The sequence below is a fragment of the Pelmatolapia mariae genome, linkage group LG6, assembly GCF_036321145.2.
Source record: "Pelmatolapia mariae isolate MD_Pm_ZW linkage group LG6, Pm_UMD_F_2, whole genome shotgun sequence".
In the NCBI taxonomy this organism is placed as follows: domain Eukaryota; kingdom Metazoa; phylum Chordata; class Actinopteri; order Cichliformes; family Cichlidae; genus Pelmatolapia; species Pelmatolapia mariae.
Window position 1 is genome coordinate 40,805,456 of NC_086232.1, and position 19,164 is coordinate 40,824,619.

General features: G+C 43.1%; 1 protein-coding gene across 2 annotated transcripts; it reads right to left on the reverse strand.

Moving 5' to 3' along the window:
• Window positions 1-1,764: 1,764 nt before the first annotated feature.
• Window positions 1,765-17,498, reverse strand: ppp1r12c (protein phosphatase 1, regulatory subunit 12C). Of its 2 annotated transcripts, none has more exons than XM_063476961.1 (20): window positions 17,135-17,498; window positions 15,216-15,390; window positions 14,995-15,125; window positions 14,557-14,675; window positions 12,939-13,098; window positions 12,653-12,797; window positions 12,494-12,568; window positions 12,339-12,412; window positions 12,119-12,231; window positions 11,961-12,025; window positions 11,398-11,528; window positions 11,232-11,319; window positions 10,848-10,965; window positions 8,409-8,527; window positions 7,723-7,793; window positions 6,212-6,251; window positions 5,904-6,017; window positions 5,516-5,566; window positions 4,611-4,661; window positions 1,765-3,029 (listed from the first exon to the last, which is right to left on the reverse strand). In XM_063476961.1, exons 1-20 carry the CDS (start codon window positions 17,323-17,325, stop codon window positions 2,943-2,945), a joined length of 2,118 nt encoding a protein of 705 aa, XP_063333031.1. In that variant the 5' UTR covers window positions 17,326-17,498; the 3' UTR covers window positions 1,765-2,942. The 2 variants fall into 2 exon arrangements, with proteins under 2 accessions (XP_063333031.1, XP_063333032.1); XM_063476962.1 differs by having other exon boundaries at window positions 5,913-6,017; window positions 17,135-17,497.
• Between the last annotated feature and the right edge of the window lie 1,666 nt (window positions 17,499-19,164).

Below are 19,164 nucleotides of genomic sequence, written 5' to 3' on the forward strand. Positions count from 1 at the left end.
TCAGCTGGGTTTGTAGCGTTTCAAAGTTGCAGAGCGCCCTCTGGTGGACAAACTGGTGAATGGTGTTTCTCCTGTCTCTTCAGTCTTGATTGATTATAAATGCTGACACAGATATATTAGTAAATAGCTAATATCAGCTGATACATGGCCCCAACTGATAGAGCAGACTAATTATTGCATTTATTTCTATTACTACCATTATTATTATTTAAACAGCTGTAATGAATATGGGATAAATAAAATTGCAGCAGAGCCCAGTACTGTCGGATATTTGTTCCTGTTAAAAGGGTTAGGATAAGAGCAGCAATTCCCAAACTGTGTAAAAATTGGACAAATTGGGTCTGGAAAGTCAAGCCAACACAGAAGTGGTTTAAACCGCCATTCTTCTTAATGTTCACCAGGGTGGCGGGTGTATCTGTGGCTACAAAAACACTTATGGGACTATAAATGTGTCAGATTAACCATGTCTACAACTCTAGTAAAGTCAGCACTGCTAAATTATGAAATCATCTCAGATTAATCTATACAATCTGATTTCTTTTTGCACAAATGGAAGAAAGCAGTCTTACATATTTTTAAATATGTGCACTGAAGAACATATCCTGGTCAAAAAAGCCTCCAAGGTTCCTCAAAGTGATACTGCAGGCCAAGGTAATGCCATCAGAGTAAGAATCTGGTTATTTCTAGGGCCGAGGACAATAGCCTCGGTTTTATCTGAATTCAGAAGCAGAAAATTTGAGGTCATCCGGGTCTTTATGTCTGTAAGAAATTCCTGCAGGTTCAGCTGTTCGGTTTCATTTACTCCTGCTCATCCTGAGCACCCTCTGCTGGACACTAGATGAACTGCATTAGAGCAGAGCGAGAACGGGCTCTCTATCGCTCTCTGGTGGACAAACATTGTAAGGACATCATTTGCATATCAAATGACAGATCCTCGTATTCTCTGGACTTCTTGTCGAGATTAAAATGGGACTCTGCAGCTGTGGAACAAAAATGTCGATATTTTATTTTTATTATTATTTTTTCCATCCAATTTTAGTCTAAAGTGCTCGAATCAAAGGCAACTGGACTTCTTTTAGGTTCTTTCACCTCTCATCTGATGGAGTGTCCCATCCATTTAACCTCTAGTGAGGTTGTAACCTTTGAGCTGATGCTGACACGCCTGAACACGTCAGGACATGTTCATGAGTCTCTGGCCCGCCCTACAATCAGGTGAGTGCTGGTCACGCAGGGGGTGGTGGTTAAAATGCCTTGGAATGGATCTCTCTGCTTGACAGTTGGTGGTGTAGGCCTCCACCTCTGCTCTGCCGTGTTGAAACCACCTCCAAGGTAGAGCCCCCACCCAGGACCCCTCATCAGCATTTAAACTCTGAAGAAGCCTTTCAGATGAGTGATGAAGCATCTTCAAGCACTTACAGATCGCATCCCATTTTTAACTTTGTAGGTAAACGTGTAGAAAAACACGTTCCTGAGAGTCTCAGGAATGTCACTGCGTCTTTTAAGTTCAGGCATGAAGTGAGCTGCTTCCTGAACTGCTGTTGTGGTATAATTACACTCACAAGGTCTAATTATCGTTTGAAAACAGGCGCCATGGAGGAGGTGTCTCCTGTAGCAAATCCTTAACTGAGCAATCAGGATGCTTTAGCAGAATTCTAATGATTTATGGGAAAAATCAGCTTCACTGGACACGAGAGCTGTTTCAGAGTTTTGAAATATTATTAAGAAGTTGAGAGTGAAAACTAAAATAAAGTGTGGGCCTCGATGTTTTATTCACATGCGATGTGGGATTGCTCTTTATCAACAAAAAACAAACAACAGATACTTTAACATTTATGCCCATACTGTATTTTATACTCAACAGTGTACGGTGCCAAAGCAAAATAGAAATATTACTTACAAATGCATATCGAAAGGCACGGCATCAAAATACAATATAACATGCATTTGTTGTGGTTGGTCTTATCTTTAAAATTGAAGTAAACATTCAAAAACTGACCCATCCGGCCTTCCTGTTGGACAACGGCCGTCTGTCACATGGTGAATACTTAGCTGGGGAGGGGAGAAGGGGGGGGCTTTCACAAGCATCCAGTCAAAAATGGCAAAATAGAACTACGAGTAAAGAACAGTAAAGTTGGAGCATGCGTCCTCTGCCTCCTGAAATACCTGTGTAACAAATATTTTCTGTAAACGTCCCTCTGAACACGAGCTGTGCCTGACGTCCATGATTAGCACCTAAAACTCTCCTGAAGCTGCGACTACACCTTTACATCATGTCCTCAGGACAGCCGGCCCCTGAACATAAATATACATGTTTAACATACATTCAGAGGAGCCGGGAGATGTGCGAATTTGGTCCATCTTCTACAGCAGCCAGCTAAAAACAGAAAACATCAGCCCAAGACTCGTCCTGAGAAACAACACCGACCGCTTGGAGGTTTCCCCCCCCAAAAGGACATTAAAAACAACCGGGGCTGGTTTTTGGCACGTTGACGTTATTTGTGTCTTTTATAGTAACCACCCCGCACACCTGACTGGCTCTTATGTAAATCTTTCACCCCGTCTAAAAAAAACACACTGAGCTCTCACTGTGCATGGCTTTAAGTCTCTTAATACAAAGTTTCACCAGAGCGAAGCACATTAAAATATTTAAATTTTAAAAAAAAATACAACAATAAAAACTTATTAAAAAAAAAAGTGGGAGTGGGAAGCAGGGACATCCTGTCCGTCCACAGGAGGTGAAGTTCAGCTTGGTTTACAGTAGATCTGCCAAAACATAAAAGGCCCAAACACAGACAATAACCCTGAAAATGACGTTACTCCAGTTACTGTTGAAAGTTGTGCAGTGTGTGTCTCTTCCTCGTTTGTGTCGTCCGAGCTGGACAAAAACATACATCCTTTAATACTTGTTACGTCCATGGAGGTGAATATTTTCTGTCACAGGTTCATCTCGAGAGTTTGCTAATGACTCGAATCAGAGCGGCGTTCTCATCCTTGAGCCTCTGGTTGTCAGCTCGGAGGTCCCCGAGAACCTGCAGACACGTCAGGAGACATCGCTTTAGCCTCAACGCTCTTAGAAAGACGAATTCTGCCTTACAGAGACAAAACACAGCTGGCCTGATGCACTTTCAATCTATGGGGCATTTCACACGTCTACTGTAGAGATTTACAGCTACTGTAAACAGACTTTTGTAGCCTGTCTTAAAGGTTGCAATTTTTTTTGCAACCTCCTTTCATTCTTTAATAAAGACTGTTGTATCTCAGCGAATCATTAGTTTCATTAAGCGGCAATAAGTTGTTACGTTGCCTTTTTCTATCCTTCTAAGCTCCTTCTTTCTCTATTGATTTATCCGGCTGGACATCTGGGCTCCTGGATTGTTTACGTGACTTTAGAACAAGTAATCTGAACCACCACAGCCGTGTCACAGTTCAGGACTCGAGGGTCCTCGCGGGTCACATGAGTTCAGTCATTACGGGAAACTGTGGAGCTCTGCAGAATTTCCTGAGACTGCACAAACACAAGCTTCGACCTCTGGGCTGAAAACTTACGTGTCGAGGTCACAACACGGTCACAATAGCCAACGTTACATCAGGAATAATCACGTTTACAGCCTGCAATAAAAAAGGCTTCGGTCTGAACGGATAGGTTCCCTCTTCCCACAACTGTGAAGCAGAGATTTAAAAAGAATATTTCATTCTGGGAGGTATTAAAGTTTGAGCTGTGGCCGGTCTGTCTGACAGGTGTGCTGAAACGGGCAGCTGTAGCCGTCTGCTAGGCTTCACCCTCGCCAGCTGGAGTCACCGAACTGAACTTCTCAGACCCGTTTGCGTCTTTTGGAGCATTTTTAATGGGATTATCTAACAATCACATGTTTGATGACTGATATCTAGTGTTTTATCAGTGTGCTACTCAGCACTAATTAGCAGGTATCCATGTCTGTCTGTTTCACACACGTGAATGCAGCTCGCCAGCTCCGCCCTGTCACCCAAAACAGGGCGGCTACTTCCATCTTCTGATGTAGGTCATTGTAAGAAATGTTTTAGTGGTGACTCCCTCATCCTGCAGAAACGTGTGCATTATCTGACATCACATCTGCTTTACAAACTGGTCTCACCAGATCTTACAGAGCACAAGAATTCAGCTCTCACCTGCCTACATTACTGACTACACAAGCACGCGTGCCACTCAGTAATGTAGGCAGACGTGACACATTTTGGGACAAACTTAACTGACTAAAAATACCAGTGTTAGTTTACTGGTTTCATTTTTGTGGGGTTAAAAAATTTTTTATTATTGTTTTGATTAAGCTTTTCATTTACTATCCAGTGAACGCCATTTCTCAGAGGCTCACGCCAAACTTCATACAGCAGCACAAACACATCTCAGTCTCAATAAACTGATGTATCGAAGGATTAAAAGCTTCTAGCTTTTTAGAAGCTTCTGAGGTCACGGCGTATGAGAGAATAGCTGAGCGCGTCACTGCTCACACAGCTCACTGCTTTAGTTTCGATTTGTGTGTCGCAGCTATAAAGTGGTTCTGTTTGGTATTTTATTCCTATTCTGCTCTCGTTTGTTATCAGTCGGCTTTCAGCTCTGAAGTGAACATCTGTACCTTCAGCTCGTCTTCCAGTTCCCCTGCCTTCCTCTGGAGTTTCAGCTTCTCCTGTGAACAAGAACAGCGGCACATCAAACTGGCTGAAGCAGCCGGAGCAAAAACGTTTGCTCCGCAGTGCGTGAAACCGAGGTTTCAACCACGCACTGCAGAGCCTGCAGAGCTGTTAATGTGCCCCCGCACTCTGACCTCATATTTGATCACAACTTTCAAGATTGCTATGAACATAGAAAATACTCAGCCCCCACAGTTTCAACAGGAAATAAAGGCTTAGTTTCATTAGCGTCCCCGTCGGTCACATATCTCAAATAACACACTATTCAGGGGACAGAAACTGAAAGGTCTCACACTTCAGATGCTTCGGTATCTGAGCACTCAGGAAATGTTCATCTTGGGGTCATCTTGACAGAGAAATAAACAGAAAAGGCCGCCAGCATCCAGAGAAGTGAGTGAGTGACTGGAGAACCTTTTCTGAAGACTCCTTAAAGATATTTTGCAGGTATATCTACGGGTTTCTTGGGTGGCTCGAGACTTTTGCACAGCACTGTACTTGGCACTGTATGCGGCCTGCATATCTAGACTGACAACATCTAGGAGGCGGATGTGATGTGCCAAGACATGCAGCTTGATGATTTTGTTCCTTGTTGAAAGCTCAAAGCTCTTCTAAAACATTCTGGAAGTGCAGACTGCAGGTGCTCTTCCTATTTTGTACCTTTTGTGTTTTATTGTCCTTTATTACTGCACCATGTCCGTTTTTGTTACGCTCGATTTAATGAATTTATTTTTTTAAGCTTCTGATGGTGTGAATTCTTGAAAAAGATTTTAATCTCAGGGGATTTTTCCAGCTAAAAAAACAAAACAAAACACAACACCAGCCAACCGCAAACAAACAAAAAACAACTTACATATTTCTCCAGCTCCAGCAGGGCCGGCCGGTCTGTGCTGCTCTCCTGACTCTGCCACACACAGAAATGATGATCATTTTATTCAGGTGCACGGATGTAATGTGAGAGCTGAGAATATATTATGATGATGACAAACTAACAAAATAAAATATTGCTCTTTTAGCTCCATGTTTTACTCTTGGGCTCTAGAATAGCTTTGCATGATTCACAGTTCAAATAATCTTCATCTTATATTCTGGATGTTCCTGTCATTTAGAGCATCGGTGTCTCGCTGTGACCTTGAGGCCTAGTTCTGATTTCCTCTGCTTACTGTGGCTGCCCAGAGAGCACGTCCCTGTTCTTAAATAACGCCTCACACGCTGCTTAAATGTCAGAGGCATCAGCAAACCTGCCCAACCTGTCGGAGTCTCTCCAGCTCCACTTTGTTTTGGCTGAGCTGCAGCTCCATCTCCTGCAGCTTCTCCTTCAGAGACACATTCTCCTGCAGCATCTTGAAGTACAGCTGGAGGGAAACACAACACATTAGTGAAGGATTTGGAAGAAAATAAAAGTGTGTGTGTTTGTTTCAGGTGACCAGGTGGAAACAGTTGGTTGAGGTTTTAGTCTGTGGTTCCTGTTCTGGATTTAGTAAGCTACATTTCAGTTTCAGCCTTGAGGCAGGTTTTCTGGTGTGTGTGGTGAAGGTCGGGTACGTACCGGTCTATAATCAGTAGATGCCTCTGACAACTGACTCCCACTGCAGAGACACATAAGAGAGATTCTTCCATGATATCAAAACACATCACAAATCGTATGGACCTTGTTCTCTGAACGCAGGAATACAATCGAGTAAATCAGAGGAGAAACCAAAGAAAGAAAGAGAGGCAAGTCTTAGATTGGACATGCGAAGGAGGACAGAGGAGAAGCCAAGTGAACGGACCAGGTGATCACTCCAAAAGGGAGCCGCCGAACGAAGGAGAAACCAGAGTTTTGCGACACTGCTGCACTCATGATTTGTGCTTTTCAGTGAATTTGTCTGTTTTTAAATGGTTAGTCATTAATAAACAGTGCTGGGTGAGTGACGTGACCGTTTTTCAGGGCATGCCAGACAAGGTTTAAAGACCGCTCCCCTAACAACAGGTTACATGGCATGTCTGAAATCACTAAAATATGAAAAAACAAAAACAAATAATCAATACAATAAATTATTTTCCGTCTGCTTTTCTACTAAGATGGGCATCGGCAACCTTCCCCATCAAAAGAGCCATTTTTGCTTCTCCTACCAAACAACGGGAGGAAAAAAGCAGCGCACACGGTGACGGGCGACCAATCATCAAAGAGGGAAAAGAAGCAGAACTAGCACAAAAGTCAGGGGAATAAAATGAAAAAAGCAGGAAAATGACAGCTTTGTATAAAATTTCTAAGATCTGACCTTAATATTTATACGCTCTAATCATTTATTCATATTCAGAGCAAGATGCAGATCAACAAGATTGTAAGAACAAAAAAAAGGCAAAAAAGGGTAAAAAAAAAAATAAAATAAAAATAAAAATAAAAGAAAAAGGATGAGGGCGGAATTAGAAGAAATAATAATCGATTACCATACATGCACTTCAAATATTATTCCTCTAATTTTAGCGTTTGTTAAAGAGGCAGCGGTGAGGACTTTATTTCAGGTAAGGCTCACTTGACAATCCTGCTGGTTGTGTCACATCACAGTGGCGTAATTTCTTTTATCTCATTTATAATTATTTAGGCGCAGCATCGAGGAATGTGTCACACCGGGCGAATTATTCCCTCTCGCCTGAAGCAGCGCCGCTGTAAAACTAATGAGTCTAGAAAAGATCGTATTCTCTCTGCTTAATCCTCCTATTATCAATGCACCGAGGATGCTGACGTCCATCATTTAATCTTGTTCACACTGAACAAATCTGCTCCTGGACGGGTGTGAACACATTGTTTGGAGAACCAAAACATTTCAGGATCTCACCAAATCATCAACAATTCAAACCAGCAGAAATGCCAGTTCACGGTCAGAGAATACAGCTACATGTTTTAGGGCAGCTGACTCATTACATCTGAAGTTCAGACATTTATTTCAGACAACAGGATCAAAAGGGGAAAAAATATAGAGATGCATGAAATAAATGTACAGAAAACAAATTATTCCATTTGCACGTGTGTGAAATAAAAGAAATGCATGACACACAAGAATGAATGAGACTCACAGGGTTGTTGGTTGTGCTGTTACTGTTGTGCTGTTACTGTTTTTATCATCTGGATGAAGGTCGTCCTCGTTCTGAAAAACAAGACATTCACACAGTTAAGACTTCAACAACCAACTCAAATATCCATCTTGTTTCATATAAATGAGATTCGAATGCAAACATTCACACATTACAGCAGCAGGATGTTTATTTCTTTTATTAAAAACAGTCAGCTTCCCCGAAGCTGCTGTTTCTGACACAACAGGAAGTAGCCCAGATGTGCTCTCATGACTCGAGGCAGCTGCCTCATTCGCTCACTGAACTACCTGCTCTACTCCCTGAGCTGCAGGTTGTCGATGCTCTAATACACGATCTATCACTATCACACAGTCTCCTCTATTTAAGCGTCTCTGAGCTTTTGTGCTGGAATATCTTGTCTTCAAGACACTCAGGATGGGGCGCAAAGTGCCAGGTTATAAAAGTCAACAGGTGGCCGGCCGAAGCGCCACAAAGACCGTGGCGCACACCTGACGATGTGACGTCAAACTCACATGATGTCTACAGTACAGGATCTAAAATGGTTTTCCTCACTGTTTGTTTATGTCTTGAGTTACACAATGACTCATAAGGTTGCCCTCTCACCAACTTCAGTGCTGTGGAAAACAGGAAGGATGATTGGGAAATTACTTTATCTGCACCGCTCTCACCTCTTCTCCCAGCTGAACGACGCCGGTGGAGCGTCTTTCCCTCCTCGCTTTCCGCCTGTCCTTTGCTTGCAGACGCTTGTCTCCCTCCGGCTCCTCCTGCTTCACCTGCGGGTCTGTGTCTGAAACACAAGGAGGTCAACAGAAAACGCTCGTGAGGCGTGTGGAGTTTAGGCAGAGGCATCGTAGCGATGCATAAACGTAGATTTGTTTCCAAATGAAACTTGGCGCCATAGCCGCCTTATCTTTGCCTCCTGGCTTCATCTCAGATCACTGCACGTCGAGGCTTGTGAGGAATGAGTTCAGACAACACAAACTGCTGGTTTGGGCTTTGAACTGAATGTTCTTGCAACTTAACTTTAAAAACTGATTTTGCTTCATGATATCAGATGGTGAACTGCACCAAAAAAAACCAAAAAACACAAAACACGGGTGGAGCGTGCTGAGTGATAAAAGTACGATAAATGGGTCAGATGGTTTCTACCGCAGCTCACTGAGTTCGAGTATGCAGTAGCCGCCCTATCTACCCATAGGAAACACAGCACAAGCAGCACTAGCCTTCACAGTATGTGAGAAACCATCATTTCCTTTAAGATGCTGCCCTTAAGAGCACTCCACCCAAAGCTGCCTCATATGTCACTTATATTGTGGGAGTCTTACTGTAAACAGAGGCGATGTAAGACTTCCAGCCACATAAACAGAAAAACGCGTATGGTGGGTTTCGCCATGCTCAGGTAGTTTCCAAGTATTTCACTTTGAGTTTTTTAAGGAGTCTTTAAATATTTTAAAGATATTTTAACCAATAAATCAGGACTCCTCAGTGGTGGGACTGCTGAGTCTGGCTGATTTTCCCTGTAACTCGTCGTGTTCGGTGCACCTCTGTGCTGCTTGTTGTCCTAAATGAACCGCTCCCTGGAAACCCTGTAACATATGGTACAAGTTACACCCTCCCACAGGCTCCAAGCTGACCCACTGGATGGCCTTTGAAAAATATGAAAATTGAAAATAAGGAGGACACAAATTTTAGACTAACTGTATTTTTGCCATTAGTTTTATTAACTATTGTTACTATTAAATTAAACTGAGAAGCTCCTGCTGTTTTGTTGTTGTTTGTCTTTCCAGTGAATGGGTCCGTGGGTACAAACAAACAAACATCTTCTGTTAGTTAAAACAATTTTTTGTGTTGGTTTTATTGTAAACAGGATAAAGTCTGAGTATTGAGACTTTTTCCTGCAACCTTTAGCACACAGTGCCCACGCTGATGGGGTTCTTTTATTTCCTGCAACACCATTTCTTTATAATGTGTATAAACTGAAATGCATTTTTGCAAATCGCATTTATTTTTCTTAAGCAATTAAATGTGAAACTAAACCTCTTAACACTAAAAGAAGACGACACAAGTTGCAGATGTTTTTATGCAGTAGCTTTACTGGTATGACCTACTTAAGCTCAAACTAGGGTCATACATGGCCTGCGGTCTAAAATTAGTTTTACACCCCTAACCGAACAGTCGTAGCTGGACTTCTGACCTGATTTTCAGTTTTTCTCAGACTCTGATATTCATCTTTGACTACAGACTGCATATTAAAGATGGACACAGCCACCTTCACAGTTGTGAAGTCGCAAGCCTGGTTTTTTGATTCTGGGTGCGATCGTGGAGAGATATATCTGACTGTGCCGTACATGCAGGTGCAGAGAACAGACATCCTACTCCAGAATCCGAGCTATCAGTTGTTTCACCTGCATAGCACACATACCTGAATGTTTAAACAATCCTGAGGAGGGACGCCAGCAGGAAAACAGTAGTTAGAAAAAGACTAATGCTGAGAAGTCAGCAAGATTCTTACATTAGAAATGACAAGTTAACAGCTGTTCTTACACTTTGGGTATTAAGAAATATTCATATGATGATTCTACGTTTAAGTTTTAAAGCTTAACTGATCTGACAGATTAGATGCAATGACTGTATCTGCTGAAAAAGAGGAAGCGAAAGCACTGCCAGAAATATTCAGACAGGGCGAGCAGACAGAAGTCGTACTCACTAAGAAACTTGTGACTGACCCAATAAAGTCGTCTATGTTAAAGTTTACTGAAGTCAAGTGATAAATGGTTTCATTTTCCCCCATACGCTTTCATACAACGTGGCTTCTTTTTACAACCAAATGAGGCGCCCCCTGTTGGCGAGTCGTAAAAACACAGGATTAAGTCATGTCCATATTGGTACCCCTTTCAGGCTGTATACACACCAGCTCCCTCAGTTTTAACAGAACCTGGAAGATAATTCTGACATTGCTGATCGCAGATGTGCGGCACTTCTTTGGTTTAATTCCTTTTTAAACTTTGGTGCTACACAGACACACAGCAATAACTTTTATAGTGAAAATTATGAAATTCTTCTGAAATTATCCATTTTTTGGGTTCTTAGCTGACTGTGTCACTCACCTCTTTCTGCAGGCGTGATGGTGACGAGGGGGCTGACCGGCTGGATGGTTCGAGGTGAAGAATCGCCAGATTTAGCCACACACTTCTCAGCTTCTTTGAGGTCCGTTAGAGTCACACCCTGCATGCACAGAGCAAAAACAAAACCGCCAAGAGGAATTAAAAACATTGCAGTACACTGCTGCTAACTCAGCACTGGTGCAGCAGTGTGCTGCTCTTAAAATCATCCTACAGTCCTGTCGTCACCCAGTAAATTATTCACTCTTCCCCAAACTGTGTTCAAATGTTTAATTATCACGAGCGTCTGCACGCTTTTTATAGGGACTGTTAACAAAAAAATAACAAAAAACTGAATAGCATGTACTGACTCTGGATAAGAAGTATTACCTGTGTGGGGCGGCGAGTCTGCCGCAACAGCTTAGAGCGAGCTTTCCTCTGAGACTCGGACTCTTCGTCTCTCGCTGGAGCCTGGAACCTAAACACACAAACGACTTCCCTCATCAGACATTTTTTAAAGCATTTTCACTGTTAGTAAAGTATTTGTTTCTCTTACTTGCGCCTGTCAGCGCTGGGAGCGTTGGGACTATCTGCAGCAGCGTCCTTCGTCTGAGGGGTGGGTTGTACTCTGGCAGTGCGGCTCGCCTTGTCCTGCTCCTTCTCCTCCTCTTGTTTATCTGTTGGTGTCTGGATCACATAGGAGAGAAGAAAAAAGGACAACGGATTATATGTCACCATTTCAGAATCAGATTTATGACCTGAATAAAGCATGCTAATATCAGCATGTGTTGAAATGTATTCTTTGTTTTTTTACTTGGCATGCTTATCCTTCATTGGGGGGGGGGGGGGGGGGGGGGGGGGGGGTGAACCCAGCCTCAGGTATAAATCAGAGAAACTGCATTTTTTTTGCACTCCAGTCTTGCACGTTGCTGCTTGCTCAGCACAAGCTTCAGCTTTGAATAAGTAGTTTCAATAAATTAGTTTTTGGCTCGTTTAAAAGCAGTAGCATAACTCTTTACTGCAACATGTTTTATCATATCTGATCACATGCACTACACACCATTACCTAACACCTGCTGAAAATGAAACATCCTCTATGATAAACTCAGATTTTTTTACCTTGTCAGCCGGAGTGACAGCAGACGTCGCACTCTCTGTATCGGGACTGGAGACGGTTGAGCTTTCTGCACAGAAACAGGAATCGGCATCATTCACTACAATCAGCACACTGACGCTGATTTACAGAGCATGTAGTACTCATGACCAGGGAGGTTTACCGGGGCTGCTCTCTTTCTCCTCGCTCAGGTCCAAGCCTCCTGAAATGCCCCGCTCCTTAGACTGGTCTTGTAAAGTCATCTTTTCTCTGCTGCTCATCCTGCACACCGAGCTCCTGCAGGCAAAATAAGGGAGACAGAAGTCACATGGCAAGTTGCAACTTTTGCTTTGAAACGAAAGAATATTTATTTAATTCTGGATAAGAAACAGATGATTATTAACCTCCGCCGCTTGTTTTGTGCGTTCGTAGCGTTGGACCCTGGTTGCCTGTCCAATACTGACCTCTCATTAAGCCACTATGAAAGAGAAACAGAGGCACAATCAAGAAACCCTACTAGATTACATAAATGCACAATATGAGGTAAAGACAACCTTACATTGGCTTGTTTTTGAGATAATTCCTCCAGGAGCTCTGAAACGCTTTCATCAGCAACATCAAATGGGGTCTGACCCTAAAAGCATTCAAGCAAACTGTTAAAGAGGCCGACTAGATGAATTCGATGCAGGAAGATAAGTTTTCTTTATCCGGGCCTCACCCCGTTGCTGCGAGCTTCCATATTGCACAGCTGTTCAGCCAGGATGCGACAGGCCTCCCCCTGACCCCAGTGAGCTGCAGCATGGAGGGGTGTCCAGCCATCAAAGTCCACAGCTGACACATCCAGCCCGCACTGACAGAGTATCCTGGAACAGCAAAGGAAGAGATAAAGTCAAAATACTGAATAGAAGAAGAGCACAGTCCAGACAAACATCTGCCCTCACTTAAAATCTGATTTTTAAGCTTAATGTCAAAGATCTACAACACAATAAGTCAGAAATGTTTACTTCAGGGCCTCGAGGTAGCCTTTGGCTGCAGCCACGTGCAGCGGGGTGGCTCCAGTCTTTGGGTGTCGCACGTCAGCAGGCAGGCCCTCAGTCAGCCACGTGCGGGCGTCTACCATGATTTGTTCCTCCTCCCGACGTTTAGCTGACTCCACATCCACACCTGAACAGACACATAATGTCAAATTAACGTGTTTCCTGTTTTTTTTTATGAATTTCTGTCTAAAGATTGGAGGACTTGTCATCCTAGCGTCTTAGCTCTAAAGCTAAATCCTCAAGTTTCCAGCCTATAACTTTGAAATTAAGTTCAATTACCATCTAGGATGGACATTATCCGCATACATGCATCACACATGAACAAAAAAGGCAACCACCGAGAAACTAAGTTTCCAGTTTTTTCACATTTTAGCCAGCACCACTAACAGAAACATGTATGGGCCATAAATGGGCCAAGTCAAGTTCGAATGCAGTTGCAGCTGTTAAGTTTGCATTGATGAGAAATAAGTTCATTTAAAGTTTCAGACACACAAACATACAAGTCACCCTCCAATAAAAAGCACAAATCATAACCATTCAACTTTCGCCTTTAAAAGGTGCCACTTTGTACTGTCAAACTCAGCTTCCAGCACTCCTGCTACATGCGGAGCTCTCCCAGGAAAGCCACATCACTGGATCTCCTCCGCTTTGCTGAATAATAACATTTTAACTTTAGCTTCACTTTGCGGAGCCGAATTTGGTGACTGAGGAAGATGGAGCGTGATGAAAATCATGCTCAGCACTGCACTTCAGATCTTTTCTGGGAAATGTTCTCCCTCTGAGCGTTTCAGAAGAATAATGCTGTAAGTGTGATAGTAGTAATAATAATAATAATAATAATAATAATAATAATAATAATAATAATAATGGATTGCATTTATATAGCGCTTTTCGAGACCCTCAAAGCGCTTTACAATTCCATTATTCATTCACTCTCACATTCACACACTGGTAGAGGCAAGCTACAGTTGTAGCCACAGCTGCCCTGGGGCAGACTGACAGAAGCGAGGTTGACATAACGCGCCATCGGCCCCTCTGGCCAACACCAGTAGGCGGTAGGTGAAGTCTCTTGCCCAAAGACACAACGACCGAGACTGTCCGAGCCGGGGCTCGAACCTGCAACCTTCCGATTAGAAGATGAACTGCCAACTCTTGAGCCACGATCAATAGTGGATGAATTAATAATGTCAGGAGAGCTTAATTGATGAAAATGCTTCTGGTTGCGCTCCTGACCTGATGCACTGACTTAGGGGTTAGTTATTTTTTCTGAAGACCCCTGTTTGGTCACTGGATTGTAGCTGCAGAAACAAATCTGTGACCAGCAACATTCCTTAACATGAAGATGAGGTCATCTCCAGCCTGTTGATGGAGATGACCTCAGTTGTCAACATGGTGCTACTCAGTATATAAACTGTCACAAAACATGCAGCACATGCCACGCAAAAATCCTGATCACAAAACTCACTAATGGCACCTGCTGCATGCACATGAGCGTGTCTCACACTGTTTGGATGCAAAAGGAACAGCTCCAGAACTTTGATTGCACAAAGAAACGCCTACCAACTACACACAGAAAAAGACTTACCCTGTCTCCGAGTGTAGCTCTGAAGTAGGGACTCAGTGGTTTCATCCAGAGCAATGTCCGCAGGAACATCACCATCACAGTTCACAGCAGTGAGAGAGGCACCTTCCTGCAGGAGGAACCTGACAAAACAAACATGGAGGTAGAGACGATTCATTTAACCTCAGAAGGCCAACACAATGACCTTTAAAGAGAAGACTTCTGGTCATGTTACCGGTGTTTGTGGCGCATGCACACTGGAACAAAACCATTAGTCACTGACTGTAAAATGAAAAAAAGTTTTCTTTCTCTAAATGTGAGCTGTGTGTGTGCTGGCACAGCCCACTCATGCTTCAGCCGCCAAACATGATAACAATGTTTGTATTGTTGACTGCAGAAAGCCTGGCACTGAAGCTACACACACACAGAAGCAAAGCTGCTGTGTTCTGCTATTGTACACACTCTGTGATGTCAGCGTGGCCGCAGGAGGCAGCAACATGTAGCGCCGTCCATCCCTCATTGTCAACCTGGTTCACACTGGCACCCTGCTCCAAAAGGAAGGTTACCATTTCTATGCTGCCGTCTATGCAGGCCTGAGTCAAAGGAGAAAAAAAATAATTACGAAACTTTACAATATTTTTATTCACGAGCCAATAAAACCTTAGGGGGAGCAACTGCCTCACCTGGTGTAGAGCAGTGATCCCGTCTGCATTGGAGCAATTAATAATTGCTGCTGTATCCTCGCCGTTCCTTCTTTTAGTCTGTTTGGCCTCCTCCAAAATCACCTTGGCCTCCTCCGTGTCTCCGCTGGCACAGGCTGCGAGAAACTCAGCAGCAATGTCAAATTTCACCTTTTTCCTGAAAACAGAGGACACAGGCAGCTGCATGAATTCACTGTTCAGCTCTTATACACACCATACAGACCAAACTCACTATGAAATACACGCTGTAAGGGAAACTGATCGTTTCAAGTAAACCCAAATGTGTAAGTGCAAACTGAAAAATGAAAGTTTTAATGTAGAACTGAATGAATGCAACTGAACACTGCAACAAAAGAGACCTCAACAACTGAGCTAGGTGGTGTAAACACAGTGCACTGATCAACAGAAGGACAACACCTCTGTGAAACAAAATGTAGTGGGTGTTGATTGTACCAAGCTTTCTCATCAGGCCAAAATAAACTGTAAACTGTGCTGCTACTGTTATGGATTTGTGACTGGCTATACAAGCCATACGCAGCAACTTAAAACTGACGGCCTGTTGGGCCGATGCAGCCGGGATTTTTTGATTTTTACGATTTTACGATATACAAGAACTAAAAGAGTTGGTTGAATGACAAGGTATGCCATAATAAATGTGCGGAAGGGGCGAATATAGTGAAATTCTCACAGTGACGCATCTATAAAAATTTACAACCAAACCCAACTGAATACAAGTCAGTTTAATACTTTCAGGACCTGCGCAAACCCTGACAGACCCTACAACTTATCCCTCACATCCTTGTAAGACTAACAGAGAAATACCCACTTAAAAACTTCCACAAGATTTCTTGGGGACTATTTTCAGGTGCGGATGAATAAAGTTATTGTCTGTGTAGGCTTTTAGTCATCCAGATCAGGGTCATCTAAGGAGCTTGGAAAGAAAAGCAGCTGGACTTCTTAAAGTTTCTTGAGAATGTTTCATCTCTCATCCGACGAGTGTCTTCAGTTCTACAACACAGCTGTAGGTCAAAACTGTGACACCTGATGGAGAGAAATAATCCTTTCTGATCTTGCATCACCACTAAATCATTAACTGATGGGAAACGCTGCAACTTGGGATGCGTTTTGTCTTACTACTTTATTTCATCTACGGTGTCTGGTATGTATTGCGGTATATCACAGATCTAATAATGTTTTATCAGAAACATTGTAACTAAACATCCTCCCCAAATTTCTGCGCCAAATTTTTGATCCTTTTTCTCCAGGATCTTTTGACAATGGCAACACATTTGTATTATATCAGCCTCAATTTGTTAAACAAATCTGCCTTCAATAAACCGGCAAAGGCCTTTTTGTGTCTGTCATCATAAATACTGACCTTTGTTTCCATCGTCAATATTCATAATGTTGCATCATCTCAGACGGACAACTAGGCAGTAACTACTCAAATACTATGATTAGCATTAGGCTCTTTAACTTGAAACTGGCTCATTAAAGGTCGTCTGGATAAAAACAACCACTGCAAATCGTATAAGTTATAGCAGGCTGGAAAACAACGAAAGAAATTATGATATATGCGCTTTAAAATAGGAGATTTTAGACCATCTCAGACCAGCAGTGGTGGGACTGATGGAAATAAAAACCTTCACCTAAGACACTTGGCTAGCTAGCTACCGCTCACAGCAAATTCCGGCCTCTGAAAGTATGCATGGCAACAAATAAACATTAAAATATTAAATAAAGGATTGTAGAGCGGGCGTGTTTTCTGCTGTGATGCGATTCTATTATTTATCCCATCCACAGCCTAAACCCCCGCACAGCATTCCTCCCTCAGCCTATCGTCAGATGTTGAAGCTAAGCTAGCAGGCTGTTAGCCGGTTTGACAGGAGATGTTTCCTGACCGTCGCCTCTCGTCTCCTCCCCCGGGTAGCGGCTGGTCCTTCGGCGGGTCGTCGAGCTCGGCCTCGGGCTCCCCTCCTCCGTTCCCGACATCGCCCCGCCGCCTTAGCCTGGGCACATCCGAGGCTCTGTCGGTGGAGGAGCCGGCCCAGCGCTTCAGCTGCTCCCGCCGCTTGGTCCTCGCGTCTCCCATTTATGCGTCCGCGGAGGACCGTGTTTTTAAAAATAAAACACACACAGAGGCAGCAGCGGCGGACACTCCCTCCATGTGTATGCTTTCACTTCCTGGTTCTCTAGCTCCGGGCTCCGTTCTGTGTAGTAGAGTGAGCTTCGGCTCGTGCCCGCGGGTACCAAGAACGCGCAGAGCTGTGCAGGCCTGCCCGCGTGACGTCACCACCGCTGGTTTCGTTTGCAACAGGCCCTGGAAAGGAAATACAGAAATAGTTTAATGCTTGGGTACTGTGCATAGCTGCTGCTGCACTTCCTGCCATTGTGCTTTCTCATAGTCCGTTTTAGCCTAATGCTAACTTACCAGTGAGAGGACAAATACTAGAAGCGCTAGAAACACTATGCACATTTATACTAGCCACATCACAATTCACACCATCTCAGTACTATTTAAAAAGCACTAGTTTGTAAAAAGTTACCTCAAAACACTCTTTCCGGCAATGTTAGGACCCAATCAGCCATCCCCTATGAGCAAGCACTCTGTGATGATCGGAAGGAAAAAGTCTCTTTTAACAGGAAGAGACCTTTCGTATAACCAGGCTCAAAAAGGAGTTCATAGAGACAAAAACACAAGAACAAAATACAGAAATGACATACAAACACACAGGAAGTAAAAAGAGGTGAGTGGAGAAGAAATAGTCAATGCATCTTGGCTAGCCCCCCCAACTATGAGCTTTATGTAAAGATTTAAGCCTGATTTTAAATTAGAGAGGGTGCCCTGAATTCAAACTGGGACCACAGTAGAGGGGTCTGATAGCTGAAGGCTCTGCATTTTACGCTCTCTACTTTTAGAAACTCTAGAAACCAGAAGTAAGCCTACACTTTGAAAAGCGAAGGGCTCTGTTGGTATAATATGACCAACAGAGCCCTGTTAGATCTTTAAGATATGATGTGGTCTGATCATTCATGACTTTCTGGTGTATTCAGACAGTAGAGTCCACAGTGTTCAGGCAAGGTATCATTTGCTGTCAGTACAGGTGTTCCACAAGTATCGCTTCTCACTTTTATTTACCATATAAACACTTTTATCACTGCCACCCTAAACTCTGATGATACGGTTTTATATATCACTAGCTCTTCCCTTGATCTGGCCTTTTTTTTAACCAAATAGATCATACACACATTTAAAACAAGCACAATAAAAGAGACAACGGTGCAACGGTTGTGAAAGGAAAAAGATGAAAAAATCCAAAAAGAATAGAATAAGTATATTACAACATGGTCTTAGGTTCTAAGCATGATGAAAGATATACTTAATTGTTGTTAAGGTACATAGTTGAGGTAAATTGTGCAATCCTATGCCCCCCAACATTCCCCAAAATCAACCCCACCTGAGGATGGCTTGTTTCACCTGCATGGAGTGCTCTTTTGACCGCATGTTGTCTGTTCACAGCAAAATCTTCCAAATGCAAGAACCACACATCAAATCAAATCCAGGCCCTTTATCTTACGCCACGAGACCTCCGACGTGTTGATATGAAAACGACTATGCACATTTGGAGGTACTAAATTGTTATGGAATCAGCTGTTCCAGGTCAAATCATGGAGAGTTGATTGGAGTAGGTACTAATGGAAAAGGGTCTATAGAGTCCCAAACATAAGCAATAGGGTAGGATTCTCTTGCAAACAGAAATGAAACCAACAAAATCAAGGCCACTACAGCCTCCTAAAGCTTTACTAGCAATATAAGATAACTCTCACCCCTCCATACCCCCTGCTCCCCCCCCACTCCACCACTGGTCCTGCAACTGATGAAGGAAAAAAAATAACATAACATAAAATAAAAGTGGTGCAGATATGTGCA